Source organism: Mesoplodon densirostris, chromosome 14 (assembly GCF_025265405.1).
Source record: "Mesoplodon densirostris isolate mMesDen1 chromosome 14, mMesDen1 primary haplotype, whole genome shotgun sequence".
Classification (NCBI taxonomy): Eukaryota; Metazoa; Chordata; class Mammalia; order Artiodactyla; family Ziphiidae; genus Mesoplodon; species Mesoplodon densirostris.
In genome coordinates, this window is record NC_082674.1 from 61,934,066 (window position 1) to 61,959,810 (window position 25,745).

General features: G+C 38.8%; 1 protein-coding gene across 1 annotated transcript in view; it reads right to left on the bottom strand.

Annotated features, from left to right (window-relative positions):
* Positions 1–25,745, bottom strand: part of EXOC6B (exocyst complex component 6B) — a 730,763-nt gene that overhangs the window by 162,076 nt on the left and 542,942 nt on the right. Inside the window, exon 20 of the mRNA XM_060118019.1 lies at positions 9,466–9,539. Within this exon, the coding sequence (XP_059974002.1) occupies positions 9,466–9,539 (74 nt within the window). The remainder of the gene's footprint in view (positions 1–9,465; positions 9,540–25,745) is intronic.

A 25,745-nucleotide genomic window follows, 5' to 3' on the forward strand; every position in this document is an offset into this window, starting at 1 on the left:
CAAAAAAGAGTTTTCTTTCTCCGTCCTTAAGGGGTCTGGAAAACTGCTTACACAGCAATTAGAAGAGACTCCAAACAGCTCTCTGCTAACCTACTGGGAACAGATCCTAAATCCTTGGATTGATTGGGATCTTGCCTATATAACTAGTCACCAGAGCCAGTTTTTCTTTTCCACTGGATATTCTTAGCAAATGTTACAGTGTAAAAGATCAAAAGGCAGTATCAGAAGCTATTCTAAGAAAGTGAGCTGTCCTTTGACACCAATGCTATCCAGAAGGGCTTCAAGCCCAAGTTTAATTTCATTTCATGTGTAAGAATCCCTTAGTCACATCTTAAAATGCCATATCATCTCTCTCTCTCTCTCTCTCCATATTTGCAAAGAGTTATTTTGCTCCTGAAATGAAGAAAGATCAAGAACGAAATAATCCTGGCTAATCAAGGAGGGACTACTTTAAGAGATAAGCATCCCATTGATATAGCTGTGTGATTGTGTATGAAACTGGTTCCTTTGCAGCTTCCTGCTTGCTTGCAGAAAGACTCCTTCCTGCGTATGGCTGCCTCAGAATCAGTCTTTCTGGATTGTCCCTTTGCCTCTTCAACTCACTCACTCTGGCTTGCTTCCCACTGTAGTTCTTTCTTTCACTTGGTTCCTGTTCCATCTTTGCTTGCCCCCTTGGGACTTGACACTTTAGTTCTTTTGGTTCCCTATCTTTACTGATGCTGTCTGGTTCCCCTTTCATAGTTTGTTCTACCTCATTTCTTTACTGGTTTCTGAACTTGCCTAGTAGGAGGGTTTTAACCTTCAGATCAGGGTTCTGGACACTCTTTTTGTTCCTTGTTCCCCAGGCGCCTATGCTTGTAATGGTGGCTCCCAGATAGCTAATTCTCTTACAGCTATGGGGGGCTCCTTTCTTGGCAAACTGAAATATGCCCCAATTCCCTAAATCTAGCCTTTTGTTGTCACTCTCTGCTGCCCTCCAGCGGCTATCAGTAGGATACACTTGTCAGAAATTAGTTCCAAGGCCTGGCTCTACTGTCCCTTCTTTGGCGTATGAGCATCCTCTACTAGGACACTAGACAGTGTAGTTAATGCAGATGAGATTTGTGTTCAGAACCCATTAGGCTTTAACTCAGCCAGCACTACCACAACAGCCTCTGATTCCACTGCTACTCCCAGGGAAATTCATTGGTGATTTTCCTGTCCTTTCTCTTGAAGATGTGATTATCTGAGAAATTCACAAATTCCAGCTTTATGGGTATGCATATCCATGCTGTGTTGGAAGTAAGAAAGAGACCTCCTGAGTTTCTGAGGCTTGGCTTCTTGGGAAAGCAGAGAGTAGTGCAGTGGCTCAGGCTAACCTAGCAGCTGGCCTCACAGACTACCTAGGTCTTTTATTATTTAGCATGAGGATCACAAATGCTGTCTATGAGCTAAGGTAGAAATAACCAGGTGGCTTACTATGCTACGCTTATTAGCTCTTCACACAAGAGTTGAAATGGAATGCAACTCTAGCCTCTGAACTGAGAGAATTTACTATGAGGCTATCTGGAGTGATGCTGGCACCATGCCCACATTAAAAGTTACAGCTGTTTTACTGGACCAAAGGGGTAGCAGGGTTGTCACAGACTAGACTCACACTTCTGGAAAAGGTCCTTCTAGCCACTACTGGAAAGGCTGTTCTATACTCTGGTGGAATCTCTAGGTGGCAGATCTCTTTACCTCCAGTTTAAAGTAGGAAGTGGTGGACAACTCTGTTGACCAAGCTTTAGATTAGGTTAGCCATCTAACCCAGGACTGTACCAATATGGGTTGCCAGTAACAATGGATAATCTTAGCCTGGGAGGCCCATAAGTCAAAGGCCAAATCCAATGCATTATTCATGGGAAAATACATCAAAAGTCTGGTGTTTTGTCTCCTGCTACCCAAAAGATTGTCCACAACCCCTCTAACTGAAAGTTCTTCACCCATTGTTTATTTCCACATATCTGCCATTAATTCAGTTTAAAGACACTGTCATTAATGATTCAGCATTTCCAGACACACACCTCCTCCCCAGTTAAGAGGCTGGTATAGGTGAGACAAAGTCTCAGCAGTTCTAGAATAAATTCTCCTCCAATCAACCAAAAACACTCAGTAAATCCCAGAATGTATTACGTATTACTGGCAATTCCTTCTATAAATTTTCTATGATGGCTCTAGTTAATAATGTCCCAAGCAAAGTAAGGGGATATATCTGATTTGCAGAAGCTGCAGCCACATCCCATAGCTGAAGACCTTATTCACCTGTGACCCATCCTTGTGTATGCTGATCTAATGTTGGCTTATATGAGGTCAAAGGTCTAGCTCAGTGGAATCTATTCTCAGAAATGTTCCCAATTTTCTTCTTATTATTATTATTTTACAAAACCAGACCCAACGGTGTTAGCTCTCTTCTACTTGGCAATAGGAATTATTTGCTGTCAGAACTTCCTTTAATGTTAGAGGTATCACTGTGAAGGTTTTAAGTGTCTGTCAAAACAACATGGGCAAAACAATTTTGTTAATACAGCCAGAAAAACCTGCTTTCAAAAACCAAAGGACTACCTTTGGAAAGGAAGTATTTCAAGTTGACCATCTTATTTATGCCAGGCTGCCAAACATAGCTAAACGTTCTTTTCTGAAAGCCTGCTCATCAGTATACAGCACATTTGGCCTTGTCCTGGGGATCTTTCCAGAAAATTCTGCAGCTGTCCCTAAAACTGACTAATAGAGCATCAATACAAAAAATAAAAATCTAGACAAAGTAGCATTCCCTCAAAGCACCAGGGCCACCTGAAGAGAGATTTGGGGATGGGCAGAATGTTAAAAAGGTCTATGTTACAAGCGTGGGCAAACTACACCAGAATGTAAGCTCCACAAGGGCAGGGACCATATTTTATTCACTACACTATACCCTCTATACCACTGTACCCACTATAACAGTGCTAGGCATAGTGTTGAATGAATGAATGAATGGATACCTCCTGATTAAGGAGGTGTATATCTACATTCAAGTGCTTGTTGTGCCTATGTCAAGACATGGCCTATAGTCTGCAGGAACTTTGAGTGGCTCTGTATCAGCAGAGATTTGTGCAAGAGTTCTGATATATTAATATTACTACATCCTCTTCTAATCAACAAATGCCTTTGGGGTATGATAACCTCAGATTTCATTTCGGAAATGACATCTACCCACATATACATGCTATATATGCTACCATATCAGTTGTGCAGATAATCTTTTCCAAGATAATGTGCTTTATGGCTTAAACCATTCCTTCTAACACCACCATTAACATCAGTTATAGAAATGACATCTTCTAACTTCATGAGTTATCAAACTGTTTGACTACTAACTCTGGTGCAGATGACTCCCAGTTTTATAGGCCATTATTCAAGATCAACAAAATATTTCAGTTGAGCACCTGGAGAGTATTTCTACTGATAACATTACTGATCCACACACTTCACTACTAGAGGGTTCATATACCACTATATTTTCCTCCACCAAGAATATCCTTTCATAAAAACTTTCCCCTACTACCTACACCCACACCTCCCTTCTTCACCATGACTCACTGACAGCTGCTCAGTAAATACTTGGGCCACCACCCCTCCCTACTAAGAAGTACATGTCGGGGATGGCTTTCTTCCAGTTTAATATAGCTTAAGGGTTGTGATGAAGACTGATCCCTGAGGCCTTTTATGTGGGCCTGCCCTACCCCCACCCCAGCCTCCTATGTAATCGCCTAGATAGGGGTTGTTTAGTCTGGTTAGGGTGAAATATTATAAAAGAAATTCTATTGAGCCTCATTTTGATATGTGCCATATCAGACAAAATCAGTTTTTGATATAAATGGATGTTCTACTGAGGCTAAAATTAAAATATAAGCACAGTTAAGATTTTTTCCATAAGCACCAACAGCAGTCATGCAAAGGGGACATGTTCCTCTTAATGGCAATATTGTTCATTAGACTTGGAGGTAGGGCAAAAAGAAGGGAAGGCAATTTTATTCGAAAACCAAAATTTTATTGAATAGGATCAAGATAGGAGGGGAAATAAAAGGGGAGGTGTCTACACAGTCAGATTCTTGAGTGGTTCTCAGGTTTCCCTACCTGATGTTGGCTAACTGAAAATACTGATTTTACCTATATACATCTAATAGGCATAACATCAGAATTTGTTCAACGTCTCCAGAGAAATATACAATTATTTCTCTTAGGTTCTATAGTTGTTTTTAAGGCAGTTTAAGTGCCTGCAATGGAAGTGCACTGCGTTTACTTTAGACTGAAGGTTTAGAAATTGGGGAATAAGTGGCCTAGAGGGAATGTCACCAACTCAATCTAAAAAAAGCCACAGATATCTTGGGATGGCTTTGCTGTATAAGAGTTGTTGCCAACAAGCTCCATTCAGGAGATCTGACGCAATGTCACAACCTAATTCATTCAGCTTTATAAAAACTTATGTATATTGGAAGTAAAAAACAGTTGGTGCCAAGGAACAGAAACGTTTCTAAAGAACACATTCAAAGCTCTTCCTGTTGGTCAGACATGGAAGGTGAACAGCTAAAATTTAATAAATAATGTAATAATTATCTGGGGAAGTTAAGATTCTCTCACAATGAATGGAATAACAGAAATGTGAAGTGTTTCAGGGTAGCCTGTAATAAGCAGCATTTGATGAGGAGATACAGAACATAAAAAAGAGGTCCATGAAGAAAAGCAAAGAACAAAGAAGAGAAATTAAGAAAAGGGGATTTAAAGAGATTAGTTTAATTCTTAAAGGTGGCAAAACGGTCTAGATCCTGGTTAAATCAACACACACACATACACACACACACACACACGCATACAAACACACACACACATTTTTACAAAGAAAACTTAAATCCAGCTCTTCTCCATGTTTGAAATACCTTTACCCCTCATCAACACCTAACTTCTCAGTTTAACTCTCCACATTTTCCATGAAATATTTTATAACTACTCAGGCCTACAAAGACCTCTGTACTTCATGGCCATTTTTTGCACTTAGAGATTCAATCTTGCTCCTGATTTGCATTGTTTATTTCACATGATTATATAAAAGTCTTATATTCCAACTAGAGTGTAAGTTGGAGTCTCTTTTCCCATTCCTTGAATTTGGGCTGACCTTGTGAGTAGCTCTAGCCAACAGAATGTGGAAGAAGTGATATTTCAAGCATGGGCCTCAAGAGGTTTTCACACTTCCTCTTACTCTCCTGGAACCCTGCCAGGAGGCCACGTGAATAAGCCTGGACTGGGCTGTTGGCTAGTGAGAGATCACAGGGAGCAGAGAAGAGTCGGCTGAGCTAAGGCACGCTACCTCAGGCAAGCCACAGCCCATCCGGCAGCTGATCTCAAAGTATAAGTGAGCTTAGCTGAACCCAGCCAATCTGTAGAAACTTGAGCTAAATAAATGGTTCTTGTTTTAAGCCAGTGTTTTGGGGTGATTTTTTATGCAGCAAAGCTGTTGAAATAATTGAAACATACACAGTTGTTTTAGCTTTCCAATGAAATACTTAGTCATAGTGTGCCTTATATTAGAATCAAGTATTTGCTTGTTCACCTCTTTGTTACTGGAGGGCAGAGACTGTATATTATATTATATTCATTTGTGTATTCCCACAACACCTAAGTTGTGCTTTGTTCACAGTAGGCACTCAGAGTTTGATACACTGAAATGAAAATCATCTGAAGTTCAAATTCCGGTGTTCATCAGCATAATTTACTTAATGTTTAACAATAGAAGAAAATACAAACCATAGTACTGCTTAAGAATCAAATAACTACTGAGGATCTACTATGGCCTTGTGTTGTTATTCTCAATTATGAACCATTAAGGGCCAGCAATTATCAGTACTTGGAATATAAATGCTACTTCAAGATAGTTAATAAGTGAGCCTTTAAGTTGTCCTTCTCAAGATTTAGCATTAACCCAAATTTGGATTTTCATAGAAATATGCACATATATTTGATACATGAATGTGAAGTTGTACTGCAAGTGTACTTTTATGAGCTTGGGCATATAGAAATTATAAAGTGGCAAAGAAGAAGATTTTGATTTGCACTAATTCACGTTAACAGCTGGTTTTCTAAACCCAGAAACCTGACAAATGAGCTATGTAGGTAAATATACTTTAACTTTGACGTGCTATAAAAGTGTAACATATCATGAAAGCCTGTGTATTCAAAATGTCATTTCACTTTTTCCTTAAGAAGTAGAAAAATTAGAATAGCCAGGATGGCTCAGAAAGGATGAATAGTTTTGCTATCCACATCTAATTTGCTTCCTAATAAAATTCTATGGCTTTTAAATGACACTCTGCTATTATAGTCTATATAGAGATGAGTTCATCAAATATTCCATGTTTTGAATATTTTAAAAATTATCATTCAATTGATAGAGACTGAAACACTGTAAAGCAAAAGAACATGAAAGCAGGATCAGAATGAATATATTCATAAACCAGTGAAGAAAATACACTCAGTGACAGTAAAAGAATATCCTTGCTGCACTGAACTGGGGACAAAACCCCTTTTTGCATGGGTGCGTGTATGTATCCTATAACTTGCCTTAACTTTAACTTCTTCCTTTAACTTCGGCCATTTCTGATTAATATTGTTATCTTTGACTTATAAAGGGCATAATGGTTAAATCAGGTAGTAAGGTGGATAACTGAGTCAGGACCTTAAAAGGTTTAGACAGGCTAAATAAATAAGAATGATTAAAATCTGGTTTGTTAATAGAAGGTCTAAAAGGAAAACGCAGACCAAAGAGAGTAAAGTCTTCAGTTGTAGTGTATAAAATCAACCACATAAAGACTAGATATGGAATGAGTAACAATGCTACATGTGAAAAAGATTCAATTACTAGCAGGTGGAAGCTCAATAAATCAGGATAGAAAGCCTGTCCCCCACATTGGAGTGCATTCATAAAAATACAAAGAGTGAAAGGGTCAAAGTTAAGTGAGACATATTTTAGCCAACTTAAGAAATACCTTTCTTATAATCAGATTGTCTTGAGGTGGACCCTGCTGCTTTGGGGAAGCAAGTTCTCTTCAAGGAGAATATTCAAGCACAGTCTAGGGTGCTGTACAGGGATTCTAAGTATCAAGCCAAAGGTTATACTACATGATTTTTAAGATTAGCACCGAGCCCCCAAATTCCATAACTCTATTTTAGGATTCCAAAGAGTACAGGCAAAAGGACACACACTCAAGGACACCTAATCATGTCTCATTTGAGGTCAAGCTATCTCCTTTGAAACCACACTTCCAGACTCTCTATTACAATTGGCACATTTCTTATAGTTCATTAGCTGCTCACTTTAAAAATGATGGTCACTTTAAGTTATGAGAATGACTAAGATGAACTGCAAAGAGATAAATATTTTCAGCACGGGATGTGGAAAGATAATTTTTGTCACACTGACTCAACCTACCTGAGGCCTGCTAATAATAAGCTAGGCAAGTTTTTCAAATGATCTAAGAAAAATATAAGCTGCTTTAATAGAGACAGACATAAATAGAAATTAAGTGATAGATTCAATAGCAAGAGGCATATTCTTTCATGACTCAGTGAAATTTTGGAGTTTTGGTTTCTACTACTAAAACTCCATAATAGGAACTCTGAGAACAAAACTGTAACAGAAAATAGGAACTTAAGCATAAGCAACAGTGCCCACTGAGAGCTCACAAGTACTTGAGCATTCATCCCCAGCTCAGATCCACCTTATTTTGGCTGTGTTTTCTAACTTACTCCCTTAGTTAACATTTTCTGTGAACACTAGTTGCTTTCCATAGGGACCAAAACCACAAACTCAAGAGAATGACCACACTTCCTTTCCACGAAGAGTGAGAAGGGAAAAATTTTTCCTTGGATGTGTTTTTCCAATGAAATTCAATTTCTGCTTTCCAAGAAACGCCAACTGGCTCAGAAGTCTCTGAGAAGAAACAGTGCTTGGAAAGTGAAGCAGATACCACTCCACAAAACCATAAAGCAAAATCCCAATCTTTCAGGTTTACATCAGCCAAGGGGTTAAAACCTGAACATCTCGGTTGAGTTGCTGAATCCACAGGTGGAAGGTGTTAAGTGTGGAAAGAGATACTCAGCTGCATTTGGGACCATGCTGGGAAAGCCTTTATGTGTAAGAGAACCCCCACCTCAACTCCTAAATATTAAGTTGACACACGTTTCTGGGACGCAGCCTGAATCCTCAAACTTCGGCGGGTCTATAGAGACACAATTTTCTGTTTTCTGCTTAACAGGGCTTTCCAGAATTGTCATCAGATGACAGATTACACCACCCATCCACAAGGATTCAGGGGTAGCTCAGGCCATCCATTATGGGTTAAAAGCTGTTCTAGCATGAATCGAGTCACAGTAGTAAGGAGACTACCAATACAAGGGGTCCAATAGCTTTAAGAAATACCCTGGGCATCTAAAAGTTCTCAGAATGCAAACTTTGTCAGCTCTGAAAACAAGAGGCACTGCATCATTATGGCAGGAGAAACAAAGCCAGCCCCCTTTTAAAAAACAGACAAAAAAAAAAAGATTGTTTTAATAGGAGAGAAGCATCCGTCATTGATTCTTACTTCATTCACACTTTCTATCCAACCCCATCCATCTTCAGAGTGAAGAGATGACAGAGCCCAGTTAACTCTCTCCCTCTTTCGGCCCCCGCCCATACTGCTCTTCTATACCCAATCCACCAAGGCCTACCGACCCACCCTTTTCAATCTGCAAGCGACAGCTCTATAGCACGACTCTTTCTATCTAATGGGCTTGCAAAGCTCAGGTATACCTAAGTACCAGCTTTCATCACATTACTTCAGTAGGGTTGCCTGTCAGGTTAGCATGACTGGTCAGGGCCTTTGCTAATTATCTAAAATGACCACTTAGTCACTCATGGCTGACCGCATTCTACAAAGGAGGGGATGGGAAGACTTAAGGCAACAGAAAAAAGTCAACAAAGCAAACCAACAATCCAGAATGTAAAATATTTCATTTTTCTTAAATGCTACTGCCCTCATTATCTGCAAACAAAAGTCCTCTGGGCAGGCAGTCTCTGCATCAGTGCACCTGCTTAGCATTGGTTTGCTGAGCTATCTTTTTGCTGTGTCTGCAGAAGCCAACTATAGCACAATGGGTCACATCACTTGAGGGTCACTTGAGTCCCTCTACATTCTGGGTCCCTCCTCCCACCTCCTGCCTTCCCTTCCACCCACAAAACCTTTAACTCCACCATAGCTAAGGATCCCAGATAGCTAAATAAAAGAGGTGGCCTCAAACACAGGGAAAACCCCTTAGGTCTCCAGTGTGAATCGCCAACGCCAATCCCCCTCCCCTCCCCTTTTCCTTAAGACCTGATGGTCTTCAGTCACACATCTTAAAAGAAAAACAAAAAACAAAAACACAAAGACTTACTTGTCTCAAGTCGATGAAGGCCAACTGCAGCGTGTCCTCCTGGAACCCAGGCACCGGGCCGGATCTGGCAAACTCTGTGGGAAAGAAAAGAGGATAAAAAGCGCCTTTAACTAACCATGGACAGGGAGATTGGCAGACGGATGACAGGGAAGACAAGAGAGGCTGGGGGAGAGGAGGACCAAGCTTCTAAGGAGTCATGTCTCTCTCCCTTCAGCTTCTTTGTTTGCCCTTCAAAATTCGTGTCATCAAAACACCATTAATTCCAGCATCCTGACAGCAAGGAAACTGTACTAATTCGACCTGAAATTTATTCCCATGAGCTGCGCTGGGCTTCAGAGTATTTGTTTTGTGAATGGACAAACAACTTGCAAAGGAGGAGGGAGTGGGGGAGAGAAAAAAGTTTTTCCTCTCAACACAATAAAATCTTCAGCTGTGAAACTCTTTTCAGTTCTGAAAGCTATTTATATTTTAGATCGCTGAAGGAATTTTCTAATTTCACGCCTGTCACCTCATTCCCCAAGCATTTATCAAAAAATATTCCCTGCCACATCATTAATTATTCCCTCACTGATTATTTGTATTATCTCATGAGTGCATTATCGGCAACACACACACAGACACACACTCACACACACACACACCAGCAGCAGAGGCTGGCCCAATCTAGTGCTTGGCTCTTCAGTAAAAGAGTACTGCAGATATGAAAAGACCCATCTAAATAAATCTCACTGCAAAAACTTAGGAAACATTTGTACATGTCCATCCTTCTAGTGTATTCTTTGTTCTTGACTTCTACTTCTATTCCACTCTCAAAAATTCCTTTTTCTCTTCCTTCTACCCCAATTTAGTCTTAGGTCAAAGAGACCACATGAATGCTATTTGCAATTTACAGTAGCGCCTTGGGTACATGCTCATTTTATGACTCTGGCTTCTACATTGTTAATAAAAAGATAACTGCACAGGGCTATAGGGACAAATACTAGTAACAGTTAAGAATGTCAAATTTTATTGTCCCTAAGCCCTGCTTATTATGCAATCAAAAGGTCTTGTTTAAGCCCCTACATACACACTAAACACACACACACACATACATACAGAGCAAATTCAAAAGTTGGACAGTTACTAACTATGCCTTGAATTCTCTCTGTGAAGCCAAAGCATGATAAACATTTAACATCAATCTACTATTTACCTGAAAAACAACTCAAGTATCTGCTCAAAGCAAATATGAAAAGGAATGTTTTCCTTTCAATTATATTTTTCTTCAGGAATGAATTTAAGAAATTATAGAAAGTTGGTATCATATTAGTCTTTTGAAATTAAATAAAATCCATCAAGATATTTGCATATATGTCTGGAAAATTACTTCAAACAACTAGTAGCTGCATAGATTCAAATGATGATTTATGAACAATGATGGGAATTTCTGTTCTTTAAAAATATTTTCCATCTAGGAAACGTCTACTAGGTTTTCATAAAATCCTTGACCTACTTTAAAAAATAATGTTAACAAGGTAAGTTGCAGGGAACACAAAAACATTATGTGAAATGAAATTTAAAGCAAGTTATTAAACAAACTGTATAGAGCACAAAGTGTTGCACAACTGTAACACAAAATATTCTTATTCTAGAGATTTTAAATAAAAATGACTCAAATGGAAGGAGATAAACTATATAGAATGATTAGCACATTAAGTTTCTATTTACTTTGGAAAGAAAATTTATAGGCCATTTATAAATGAATTCTATCATATGTATAGCCCAAATGATTAAAGTTTTAAAACAGTAAAGTTCTAAGACTATACAAATACATGATGAGTGCCATGTTAATAAAAGCTTGATGGAATCCATCCTTCATATCTTACAATACCCATTATCTGTGATAACCTTGTATATGGCCACTGCTCAATTACAAGTACAACTTTCCCATACTATGCTCCTGTAGAAAGCAGTTCTTTGAATTATAGCCACAGCCACTCTTTTTGAGTCTTGATTGTCAGGTGGTCAGCTTAAATAAGCTTCCCAGGCCTGGTAGTTTCATCTAAGGTTGGTAGATTATCACTGTTGCTCCCGTATGACATAACAGCTATGCTGCATCATCTGAAGTCCTCTCTGTCAGCAGGGACCCTACTTGAGTCAAGATGCAGCAACTATCATGGTGTTCTGCTGCCCTACACATGTTCAGTTCAACAGGATTGCCCTATGATACATGGTTTGAATGCTTGAGAGGTGGCTACACATTCTTGAATCTCCTTATTGGGCATGCCCCCTGGGGTTGACATGATGCTGATGAAACCACTTAGGAATCTGGATGTGATACATATTTAGTCAGAGCTGTACTTTATAGACCTCATTTTATGACACACTGAATCTTCCAGGTTCCCAGAGGACATGGTGGCCTTTTAGATTTGATTTTCCTTTTATAAGTCAGGGAATGAAAATTACATCATGTGGGACAGAGTAAAGAGATTAATTTTTGTGTATAGCTTATGGAAATGTTTAATTACTATATATTCAACTTCATATTTACATTTTTTCCTCATTGTTTTATATATGTAATTCTTGTCTTCCCATGTAGGCAGCAAAGTCCTTAGGGATAAGGACCATATCACAGAACGTAGCAAGTATTAAAAACAGTAGATGTCCAACAAATACTTATATATTAATTTACAGAAATAACAAGATTAACTAATTACACATATTCTTTACTGCCAATGAAAATCTTCGGATTGCAATAGTAGGGTGCCTTTAACCTGAGTATCAATAAGTAGGCTTTGGGAATTTATGAGTTCCCTAAAATTAGATGCCCAATGATTGAGGAGATGGGCTTTGGGTCATAAAAATCAGTTTGAGCTCCGGTTACTAGCTCTAAGGCCATGTGCAAACTACTTAATCTCCTTAAAGCTTCAATGTCTTTATCTCAAAAATAAGGGTAACAGTATATTCCTTATAGTGCTTCTATGAGGATTAAGTGAAACAACTATGTAAAGCAGTTGGCAGAGTGCCTGGCATATCATAATTGATTATCATTACAATTAGTTTTTTTGTGGGAATATGTGTTTCTCTGTGAAGAAGGTTCATATCTTTTATTGACTTTTCAGAGGGTTGGTGACCAAACAAAGGTCAAGAGACACTATTCTATATCCAGGACAAAACATTAGAAGAAATTCAGCTACTATTCAGTTATGAGTTAGTGAGTTGGTATTGAAAATTTATAGGCAAATATTTAAGTGCTTCACTTAAAGGAAGCTGATATGACTAATTACTAGTGTATTAGCCACAGCACAGTAATTTTCACTGGTATTATTTTAGAAATCAATAAATGCATGAAATCTCCCATAATTTTGTGATTCAATTATTTCCTTTAAAACATGACTGTTCTTCTAGAGTCAATTTTTTCCATATATGAAAAATGTTAATAGCGTAAGAAAGTGTGAATATTTTTTTAAATTAAAGTTTGTATTTAGTCTGACGTCAACTATGTAAAATACAATATGAATAGAAAACATGAGAGTAAGCATTTATTTCATAATGTTAACTGAGGCTGTTAAAGAGAGGAAGATTACAAGGGATTTTATTATTCTTTACATTTTATAAACTTTAAAAATGAGTAGGGACCACTTTTTTTTTTTTCGACAAGGGCAGGGAAGGGCCTCTCACTGTTGTGACCTCTCCCGTTGTGGAGCACAGGCTCCAGACGCGCAGGCTCAGCGGCCATGGCTCACGGGCCCAGCCGCTCCGCGGCATGTGGGATCTTCCTGGACCGGGGCATGAACCCGTGTCCCCTGCATAGGCAGGCGGACTCTCAACCACTGCGCCACCAGGGAAGCCCTGAGACCACTTTTATAATCAGAGAAAAGGAAATAAAAGAACACACACACACACACACACACACACACACCCTCAAAATTATTTAGTGCTATTTTCTCTAGTAATAAGAGATATAACTTGTTCAAGATTTAGAATTATAGGCAACTGGGATTGATTTGCACACCCATGTCCTCAGAGGCTGCTTGATAGAGAGAAGGAAAACTACACATGGGAGGGGGACAAGGAGCCCCAAGTCTGCTGACACATATACAAACTGATTATATGTACACACAGAAGCTTTTCTTTAGAATCACGAATAAAAACTTTCCTTCTTTTGACATCATAAAAAGGAGTACATGTCTGTACTAGTGGCCAAGTGGAACCAATGGATATATGGGGCACAGTGAAAAAGTCTCTTTCTGGACTTGTCTCTGGATTCCAAGGTCTGTGGTATGTTTTCAGTCTCTAAGTGGCTTAAGCCAGTGCCAAAGTTTCCAAAGGCTGGAGTTTGGCAGAATGGCCCTCCACTTAACACAGAACCAAATTCTACCTTTGACTACCTTGTGTTATGTGGGGACTGAATCAAGGTTCCAATGAGGCTGGCAAGAAAGCTTCCTCTTGGAAAACTTGTTCAGGTTAGTGGAGCCCCTGACCAGCACCCAGCCACCCTTCAGAGAGCTCAGCTCTCCCCAGCAGGTCTTCCCTGCCCTTGTCGAATCACAGTATGGACAAGAGTTGAAGCTGGGATCAGGGCCTGCCTCCAAGATCCAATTTGCAAATGTGAAAAATCTTTTAATGAGATAAATTTTCATTTTAAAAAAATTTAAAAGAGGTATACAAAGTTATAGGAAAGAAGGCATATTGTTAAGTGAAGGTATAAAGAGGGAAAGAAAATAAGAGGTATAAAGGTATAAAGAGGGAAAGAAAAAACCCCTCACTTAACAAATATCCAACATTCCTTCACATTCTCATACACACTTAAATCGATGAGGTGTGGCAATTGTTTTTAAAGCAATATTAATTTCTCAAAACTATCCTATAGTTTTACATTTCTAATAATCTTCATATTATAATGAAATAAAATTGCCAAAGTAGAAAAAGGAGGGATTCCACTAACTTCAAAATGCTTTCTACACTGCTTGAAGGCTGGTTTTAAAATTAACTGCCGCTTAGATGGGGGGAGGAAAAAGAAGTTTAAATCAACTTAAAACTTATCTGGTACATTCATATTTGGCTGAGGAAAACAAAATATAAATTTTATAAAGAGCAGAGAACCTTAATTAGAATAAAACGGGAGAGTCAGAGTTAGAAGGGGCTTTGAGGAATCAAAATGACTGCCTTACAGCCAGAGAAAAGTACTCTGGTTTTTCAGAGTTCAAGGCCTTGAGAGAGAAGAGGGAAGTGAATGAAACTCAGAAAGGTTAAAAGGTTATAGGGAGGGGGAAGGGTAAGCTGGGACTAAGTGAGAAAGTGGCATGGACATATATACACTACCAAACGTAAAACAGAAAGCTAGTGGGAAGCAGCTGCATAGCACAGGGAGAGCAGCTCGGTGTTTTGTGACCACCTAGAGGGGTGGGATAGGGAGGGTAGAAGGGAGATGCAAGAGGGAGGGGATATGGGGATATACGTGTATGTATAGCTGATTCACTTTGTTATACAGCAGCAACTAACACACCATTGTAAAGCAATTATACTCCAATAAAAATGTTAAAAAAATAAATTAAAAAAATAAAAGGTTATAGGTGAAGTTGGCTGGTGAGGACCTGGAAAAGCTTGACTTATGCGTTCGTCTCACTCATTTTTTTTTTTTTTTTTTTGCCCCTACTGGCATGTAGGGTTTCCAGGATACAGGACTTTTAAGTTTTAACACTGGTGTGGTAAAAAAACATTGCCTGCTCTTTCAGTAAACAAGAATGTTGCCTGCCATTCTGGTAAACAATGAATGTTACCCACCATCAAGCCACCAACCATTGCATCCACCCTAGACAGTGTGCTCTGAAGAGATTTCAGGATGAAGAAAAACAGGATACTGGCCCTAGATAGTTAAGATGCATATCAAAGGAATAATTTCTATGAGTCCAGACTCTTGCACCTTTCCATACATAGACAAGCACTAAAATCATTAATTTGAGATGCCTGTTTTTTTGTGATTAGCTATAATCTATTGATGTTTGTTTGTTTGTTTCCAGCAAAAACTCCTAGATACCCTGACTCCTCCCTTTACCTCTTTGGAACAGTTCTATCTGAGAGGTGTCTCCCGGGCTTTAGTTCTCAGTAAGGTCACCAAATAAAACATAACTCTCGGGCTTCCCTGGTGGCACAGTGGTGAGAGTCCGCCTGCCGATGCAGGGAACACGAGTTCGTGCCCCGGTCCAGGAAGATCCCACATGCCGTGGAGCGGCTGGGCCCGTGAGCCATGGCCGCTGAGCCTGTGCGTCTGGAGCCTGTGCTCCACAACGGGAGAGGCCACAACAGTGAGAGGCCCATGTACCACAAAAAAACCAAAAACCAAAAAAAAACCATAACTCTCAAAAAAAAAAAAATACTGCCTGAGTCTGTAATCTGTATATCTAGACAGGACATATGAGAATTTATCAAAAGCAAGCTGTGGGAAACAGAATATAAAAGTAATTCTTCTGAATCTTTGCAAATTGTCCATAGAACAAGAATAATTTTCAAAGGAGATGAGCAAGGTAAAATTTATTTCAGAAAATCAAAACTAGTACAATATCTGGGAAATTGGTAAAATAGCAGTTCTTAGAGGAAAAGCTAATTTGCTCAAATAAGAGAAAGTTGAAAAGGTTGTGGGCAAAATTTTAACCAGAGGTTCCTGGTAAGTATCATATACTTTTGCTCCCAGTGAAGTTCCAGGTCAGACAGTGGACAAGATAGCATCACCAGCCTTCACTGAATGGATTAAGGGTTTGGTTTTTGGCCAAAATGTCAGGTAAGAAAGAAAAGTCAGTACTCTGGAGCCCAAAGTATGTTGGGTACTTGTTTATATCTTAAGATCATGTCAGGTCACATGTGGTTTTTGTGGGATTAAAAAAATAAGAGCTGCTGTTGCTGTATTAATATAATGGTTTCCTGGTATCTGGGTCCCTGGAGCAACAGATAAGGAGTATGCTAGACTACAAAGTGTGGCTCTGGGGAAGCTAAAACCTTCTTGCCTCACTTCACAGTGGCTCCACTAAGCTAATTACAGAGAAGAGTTGATGGACTCCACAGGGACTCCACTCGAGGCCCTGCTGGTCAGAGAAAGGTCAGCCAGAACATAAGGAAGTAAGTACTAAGGAGAGAGCTATCAAGGAGGCAGAAAAAGGGAGGGAGGACTGGTGGGAGGGAAAAGTTCCTTGGAGATTCAGCTGACTATACTTGTATAAGTATACTTGTATGAACACGTGATCATAAAAAATAGCTACCTTTAATTATCTAGGGTATAATTCTGTGATGTAAATTTTTCTTTCTTTTTACATATTTTAAATAGGTAACTCACTAGATCTCCTACCTCAAGAAGGGCAGAGAAAAGTACAGTCTAACTAACCTATTCTGAGTTTCCATGTGAGAAATATGATTAAAATTGATAATAACAAAGTCTGATAGCAAATGCCAAACCAGTACTCTAAACAGATTTATAAATTGTTTCCAAAGTTTAATTCTCCTAACTCCTTTTGCTCTAAAAGACAACTGAAAACTAGGACAGATAGACATAGCTTTTTAATTAGTAAGGGATTAATCCCCTATAAGCTAGGAAATGGCCACAAGCATGATGAACTTTCATGATGATGCTGAGTAAATAAGCCAATCAGTCTCCATCTGGCTGTCCCTTATATTGTACCACTGAGAGGAAATGAGGGTTCAGGTTCTGGCAGTGACTGGTGTCAATGACAATATACATTCCCCTGGAGAGAGTAGCTGTCTTATGTGGAATAAACTTAGAAAATTCGAGAAGCTGATTTCTATGCCTTGCCTAACGTATCTAACATATAAGAAAAATCTGTAAACAGTTTAATGAAATTAATTGGTTGAATCTAGCAAAACAAATCAGAAAATAATTTTATTTGAGATTTAAAAGAAGGAGATGACATAAATTCCTACCATGTCATGGAGTCCAGGAGGCCACTGGGTACTGTTCTTTGTTTAAGGAAATAATATTTTAAGTGGTGGATAAGACTACTTTAGCTGTATTCACCAAATTAAACAGAGTATCTTTTGCATTGCAGAGGAAGAAGGTTAAGGGAAGCCAAGACCATAACAAGTGGCAGAACAAGGTCATGCCACATGGCATTGGACTTTCCCTTAATATTCCACAAATAATCACCAAAAACGTAGCACAAGATGTCCTAGGACTTGCGTTTACAACTTAGAATCCTAAAGCTGAAAGGAGCATTTGTAATAACTGAGGACTTTTACAGAAGAAAAAATTAAAAAGCAAAAAAGGTAAGTCAGTGAACCAGATAGAACCTAATCCCTCTAAATCTGTCTTTCTATTATTTCAGTATGCATCCGTGATCTAGAATGTCTAAAAGCAAATATTCACTCTACATGTTCCATATACACACACACACACACACACACACACACACACACAAGTATACACATATATATGTATATATGTGTGTATCTTTTTCATTTAGAGAATAAAATCATAAAAATATATAGATCTGTGTAAAGCCACAATGTTCCTCTGAAGTTCCCAAATGCTTTGCAATTTTGCAAAATAAGGGCCAATTTCATAATAGATCTTTTAAAACTATAGTGAAAAGAAGCCTCTCCCAATTAGCAATCAGCAGTGCTTCTGTGCATCTCTAAGAAAACTGAGGATCTGCCATGAAAGGCGTGGGTTTCCTGAGAGATGAGAAAGACTTGTGTTCTGAAGTAGTAACTTTGTATCCTTGATATTTTTACTCCGCTTTCAAGGACTTAATCTTATCCATGTGTTTGTTCAGCACTGATTATTCTGCTGTATGAACACAGACTCAGAGCTAAGCTATCTGAAATTTTACATTGAGAAGGATTCTGTAGGGCATTTAACATAATGGTGAAAATCAATTCTCTAGAAAAGCATTGTCCAAATAGAAGTGTGAGCTGCATGTGTAATTTTAGAATTTTTAGTAGACAGGTTAAGAAAACAAAAATTAATTTTAGCATTAATAATAGTATACCTTGTTTTACCCAATATACCTAAAATATATTAATTTCAACATAAAATTAGTATTTTAAAATTTTTTCATGAGGTTTTTTCAAAATCCAGGATGTATTTTACACTTAGAGCACAACTCATTTCTGAGCTGCATGTCAAATGCTCTAATAGCCACTTGTGGCTGGTAACCATAGTACTGGACAGCACAGCTTTAGATGATGTTGACGGTAAAGAATGAAAACTAAAATGAAATGTGCAAAGAATAATTTCAGACTTTGAAATGACAAGGAAAGAGCACTGCCCAAATTCATAACAATATGAATTCCATTTTTACATTGGCTATGAAATTAGTATTGAAGCAAACGTTCCTGATACTACACAATGTCTTCTATTCAGCCCATATTTTAAAAATAGGTCAACCTCTGAGAGAGCTATATACTTTGTATGCTCTTCACTGTGCCTGTCAATAAATTTTTATATTACCTCTCTATTAATTCTTATGCTAGTATTCTTACCTTTCTTCTCTTCATCCCATTTTCTTTTCTTATATCTAATTTATTATTTTTTTCAACTTATCCTACTGAAACTGGTCTCAAATCATTTTTGGAATGATTTGGGCATAATTTTTAAAAAATAATAATAGTTGAGCAGCATATATGTTTCTGGACAAAGCTCTTGGGCTCTCAATTTCCCCAGCAAGTGATACCAGTAGCAATCCTGATCTATAACTGCAAAATGTTTTGTAAGTATACAATACAAAACAAATGCTAACTAATTAAAAGGAAAAGTATCAAGACACTGTCAGCGCTCTTGAACAGGGTAGAGGTATGTCACACAAAGCTATGAAAAATACTTAAAGAGAAATGATTAAGGTAGGTTCCACATAGGATGTTTCCCAAGCTAAAAGAGCTAGATTTTTTAAAAAGTCAATTATGATTCTTTCTAAACTGAAAGCAGATAGTTAATGCTTCTTTGGTATACATTTCATGGATAGTCTCACAATTTTCCAGGAAAATTGATTCTCATAGCTGATGGATGTCCACAGAAAATGGATATATCATTAGCTAAGGTAACTGGGATTCCAATCCTTTCTAGAATTTACTTCTGTGACCTTGTGCCAATCACATAAGTTTTTAGTGCCAGATGTCTCCTCTGTAAAATGGAATTAATAATATTTCACTTGCTTAAAGCTATGCAACTGAATCAAATATACTCTTGAGGTCTATTATATAACAAGGAGTATATCTGGTCTTTGGTCCCAGCTCCTGATATAGAGTTTCAAATACCCTTGAAAGGTTCTGAGCAATAGGAAAGTTCCTGAGCAATTCACAATCAGCTCCTTTTGGCCATACCTAAGTTTATGCTGAAATGACTCCTGTGGGCCCCTAGGTAGTTTTAAGGGAGGGGCTGGACAAGCCAGAAAGACCAAGCCTGTGACTAGAGGTTTGAAACTTTCAGCCCCACCCCCAGTCTCCAGGGAGGGGAGGGGAAGGTGATTGATTTCAACCATGTGGCCAATTATTTATTCAATCATGCCCATGTAATGAAACCCCCATATAAAAACTCTGGACACTGAAGCTCAGTGTATCAGGAATGCCTGATGGGTGAACATGCTGATGTGCTGGAAGGTTGACATGCCTGGAATCCTTAAGGACAGGTCATGGAAACTCTGTTCTTCCCCCCTCGTCCCCAGGGTCCTGTCCTATGCATCTCTTCCACTTGGCTGTTGCTGAGTTACAGCCTTTATAATAAAACTGTAATCATAAGTACAGCATTTTTGGTGAGTTATGTGGGTTTTCCTAGTGAATTACTGAACTGAAAGGGGATGTGATGAGCCCCAAATCTGTAGTTAGCTAGGAAGAAGTGTGAGTGGCTTGAGGTCACCTGTGACTTGTGGCTGATGCCTGGAGAGGGGCAGTCTTGTGGGACTGACCCCTTACCCTGTGGAGTCTGCACTAACTCCAGGTAGTTAGTGTTAGAACTGGATTAAATTGTAGAACACCCAGTTGGTGTTGGAAAACTGTTGTTGGAACACAAGGTCCAATCCAGATCAAGCACATTACAACTTGATACTGAGTCCATTTTAATATCTAGGTTATAGCCAGATGTGTCCCAGCATAATTAATGTGAAATTTACTGGAATTGGATACAATAAAATAATAATATGCTTTTTTTTTGCCTACATGGTCACTTCTTCAATGAATAAAAAAATGTAAAGATATTACACTAAAGCAAGTCTTCATTATGAGAGATCATTTTTTTAAAATTAATTAATTTATTTATTTATGGCTGTGCTGGGTCTTCGTTTCTGTGCCAGGGCTTTCTCTAGTTGTGGCAAGCGGGGGCCACTCTTCAACGCTGTGTGTGGGCCTCTCACTATCGCGGCCTCTCTTGTTGTGGAGCACAGGCTCCAGATGCTCCGTGGCATGTGGGATCTTCCCAGACCAGGGCTCGAACCCGTGTCCCCTGCATTGGCAGGCAGATTCTCAACCACTGCGCCACCAGGGAAGCCCTGAGAGATTTTTTATTTTTTTTATTTATTTTTTTTTTTTTTTGCGGTACGCGGGCCTCTCACTGCTGTGGCCTCTCCCGTTGCGGAGCACAGGCTCCGGACGTGTAGGCCCAGTGGCCATGGCCCACGGGCCCAGCCGCTCTGCGGCAGGCGGGATCCTCCTGGACTGGGGCACGAACCCGCGTCCCCTGCATCGGCAGGTGGACCCCCAACCACTGCGTCACCAGGGAAGCCCGAGATCATTTTTGATATGGCAAAATAAAAAGTTCTGCATATCTTGCCCAGAGAAAGATATTTTCTATATTCTCTAGCTTTGCTTCATATAATTATTCTAGTATTAGTTGGGAATTCCCCCCCTCAATGGAATTATAATGTAAAGTATTAAAACAATGATCCACATCCATGTTAAATGTTTGTGAAAGATCAATATGAACATAATTACTGGTCTGCCATTATGTTTACACAGACTAATGAATTTATTTTCAGAGGTCAAGATGTAAACTTAGGATCTATCTTACTAGAGAATATAAACTTTGCCACTAAGAGCTCAGCTTGGGGTGTGTTTTCCTTTTCTTTTTTTCCCCTAAAACAAACAAAAACAAAAGAAGGAGAAAAAGAGAATCTCTGTTAGTGAAACCTGAGACCTTAAGCTGGTAGTTACAAGATCAGGGAATTGACGGCAGACACAACAGGAACGCTAGAGGAAGCATTCGGCATTTTTAACTCCTAGGCACTGGTAAGAGAGGGGGAGATCAGTGTTTTAAGAGAATTTAGGTTAGTTGGAGAAAAAGGAAATGAAAATAGTTGTTTCTTAAGGTACCTAAGCAACTTCTTTCCATGATAAACTGGTGCTTTTAAAGGACTATCTTAACTACTAGGAAGTATAGGAGATAAATGAGCATCTCAAGTATTAAAAGCACTCCTGTCTTTAAAATGTTTAAAAGCCCTCAAAAATGCTTTTCTACAGAAGAGTACAGAACCTCATCCTTTTCCCTGGTTAATTGCCTGGGCAGGAGCTGATGCTACACCTTGTTTCCATCCATTGACAGGCAGACAGCTGACAAAGAGATTCCTGTGAGTCAGAGGGGAAGGGCAGGCCTTAAGCCATGTGACTGCTGGGATGTGGTGAAAAACTGAGGAGTCTTGAATTTCTTCAGAAAGGCACATCATTCAGGAAGAAAGGGCAGAGAAAGACAAAAAGAAGAGAAAGATTACCAGGCAAATTTTACTGATACCCACAAAGAAAATAAAGTGTTATTTTTCTCCTATTCTTGGTTACATTATATAAAATATTTGGTGTTATTTATAATTAAACAGTCCCAATTATTATGCTTAAGAGAGGCAATTAAATAAACAATCTTTTCTTTCCTCTCTTTCCATGTCAATTTCTGAGTCTTTTACAAGCACTGATTCAGCTTCTTTATCTTCCATTCATTCCTCAACTCTCAGCAATCTGGTCTATCACCCTACTTCCATTAAAAGTACTCTCTCTAGGGCTTCCCTGGTGGCTCAGGGGTTGAGAGTCCACCTGCCGATGCAGGGGACACAGGTTCGTGCCCCTGCTCGGGAAGATCCCACATGCCGCAGAGCGGCTGGGCCCGTGAGCCATGGCCACTGAGCCTGCGTGCCTGGAGCCTGTGCTCCACAACGGGAGAGGCCACAACAGTGAGAGGCCCGCGTACCGCAAAAAAAAAAAAAAAAAAAAAAGTACTCTCTCTAAAACCTGCTTTGGATCCACTAACAATGATTATATCTCCACATTTCCTTCTGGCTACCCCACTTCATTTCACCCTATTCTCTAGTCATAATGAACTAGTTTTAGTTCCCTAATATGCCATGTTCTTTATTTCCTCCCAGAATTTATACAAATACTTGCTTTTGTCAGAACACCCTTCCCAACCTACCTCATCCTACATGAATGGCTAATCCCTAGCCATGTAGTCCAATGGGATACCCTAGTCCAAACCATTCACATATAACAAATGGGTAAAAAGATTTTGAAAGAGATTGTGTTGTCCAAATTCACAGCTACTTACTGATCAAACAAAGACAGAGACATAGGCCTCAATTCACCCATACAAGTGTACATTATCCTACCAGAGACCCTACCATATACCATCTTCTCCTCCCAGGAAAGGAGTAGAATACAGAAGTAAAATATAGACCAACCATCATTATAGAACATTATAGGTAAGACTTTAAAAATTCTATAAATTGACTCACTAGTTTCTGAAGACTTTAGCTTTTCTAAATGGAAGTGTTGGCAATGATATTTTCCTCACATTTTCTAAATTCCAATCTTAGAAACATGAAATTGGGAATGCTAAGGGGATTTTGTGGTCTCTCTCTCTCTCTCTTGTACACACACACACACGCACATAAAAGGGAGGAAGAGAGAAAGGATAAATTTCTAAAATTTGTAATACAAAAAGTAGACTAGATAGATGATTTAATTAAAACAACAGAACTCAAATCAGAATCTGTTAACTGCTGAAATACTAGAGCAGGTAATAATGGAAAGGACTGAGATTTATTTCTTTTAAAATGTCTCATAAAAATTAGGACTTTAGTCAGTTTTTTAAGATGTATAAGGTACTGTTCCACCTAAAGGCAGCAGGTGGCTAGAATGTTACAGGAATTTCTTGTAGGCCTGAGTAGAAGTCTGTCAACTTTCAACTATTATAATAATTTTTAAATAGACATGGTATTTAATATGATTTCCTGGTTTACACCCTATAAAATGGCCCAGTTAAAATAAATAGTTTACTGGCCTCAGCCCCAAAGACATGAAGTGAGGGCCAAAGAAAATATAAAATATATAAAATGTCCCAGTGTAAACACTTGGAGACAAGAGCAGTGAATGCATCAGATATTCCTGGGAGAGTCTGGCTTACTACAAACATTAGGATTTTAGCCTATGTGAGTAAAAGGGAGGTGCAAATGGCTTGATGGAATGAGGTAGCAGTGCTAAAGAAATAATTTTCAGCTGAGGTGATGCTTGTAGCTAGCTGATATAGCAGAAAGAGACGGCCATACGTTGCTCTGGTGCTAATGGTGAGGTAAGGTCTCTGGTTTGCAATGATTAAGACAAGCTATTGTTTCAATGGGCTCATTTCTCCATGAAAATGCTTCTGGGTGTTTTCAAGCAAATCATGAGGATTAATGAAAATTTTTAAATCATTGTTTTATAAAGTTTCTAATAAAGGAATAGTAAAAAGGCTTTGGAGATTATGAAATTGTTATAACATACTCCTTTAACTTTAGGAAAAGTCTTTTTACTGAGTCTGGAACCAGGCTTAAGTAATAGGAAAACAGCAATAACCACAATATATTTTTAAACTTTTTCTTCTTTGAAATGGCATTTCTTAATCTTTCTAGTCCCTGAAACTCCCAAAGTGTGTAAGGTCTCCAAGAAAAATCTAAACAGTTTCTAAGAGGAATCAGTCACTGTCCTTATTTAGAGCTGGGATAAGTACCGCATTTACCAAACAGCCAAACAGAATTTAGGGTATTGGGAGGTTTGCCACAGATAAAGAAGCTTAACTGGGTATTATGATTCTTCACGTAGCAGGTCCTTTGTACTTCCTCATCACTTAAATGCCTCACAAACAACCCAAGGTAACATTTGCTACCAGAAAAAGTACTTTGTCTCTGTTGGCCAATCTCTGGAAGCCAATAGCAGGGTTTGACAGTGATATATAACAAGAGCAGCATGATCCATCTCCATTCGCTTGACAAGGATGGCATCTTAGGCCATGGTGAGGAAGAGGAGGTTGCCCGCCTTCACTGCTCAGGTTGGCAGCACCTACTATCAAATGACTGGGTGTCTGGCAATGGGTTCAGAGAGACAATGACTGCCTTATCTCCTGGAATTCAAGGAACTTCAGCTCATAAACCAAAAGAACTGCTGAGTGGGCACTACTCACTGATCCATGTCTGAGAAAAGTCCTTCCAGAGGGTACAGGGTCCATCATCCACAGTCAAAGAGAAGTGACATGGCCATTTAAATGGCAGGGAAGCCCTCTGTTTGGGTTTTTCATGGCTAAGAAAGGCACATCATAATAACATAGCATAATAGCATAGCACCTTGCATGACAACAGCAAACAAAGCAGGGCTTTGTACTGCCTATTTTTGACAGAAGGAAGATATCTGCAGTTTGTGCTCTTCCCACACCATTTTAGATCTGAGAATCCAAGCTCAATCCTGCTTTTAAAAAGAATTGGTAAGGGCCTGGGAAGTGGGAGAGAGACAAAGCCATACAATCCATAAGTTTCTGGGGAAGCTTTTGCATAGATTGACTGAGAGCTGTGGGCCTAAGAAAGTACCAGACTATGGCCTCTATTTTCATCCTACAAATTCCCACTGCACTTGAGTTTTAAATCTGGTTTCTTGTATAGAATATCTACAGTGTTCCAGGTCTTGCAGAGAAAACAAGGAATGAAGAGAATGAATGAAATGTTGATAACTATAACTATATATAATATATATACATATATAATTGCCAACTTAATGATTCTCCCTTTCAAATTTGTAAGTTTCACTGCAAATATTGAATCAAAATGAGAATAGAAACAAGAATACAGAACATAACTGAGAAAAGGGGAAAACAAATGATAAAATAAATAAAGAAGGATGTGCTCTAACAAAGACTGGCTACCCAAATCCCTATATCCATTTCCAGTAGAGAATGAAAGCATTTTTGTAAAGAAGAAACAAAAAATATTTTTTCTGATTCCATTAACCAATCAACTAAAAGACAAAATTCATTAGCCATAGAGCTTGTCTCATAGAACAAGTTATCGTCTCCATCA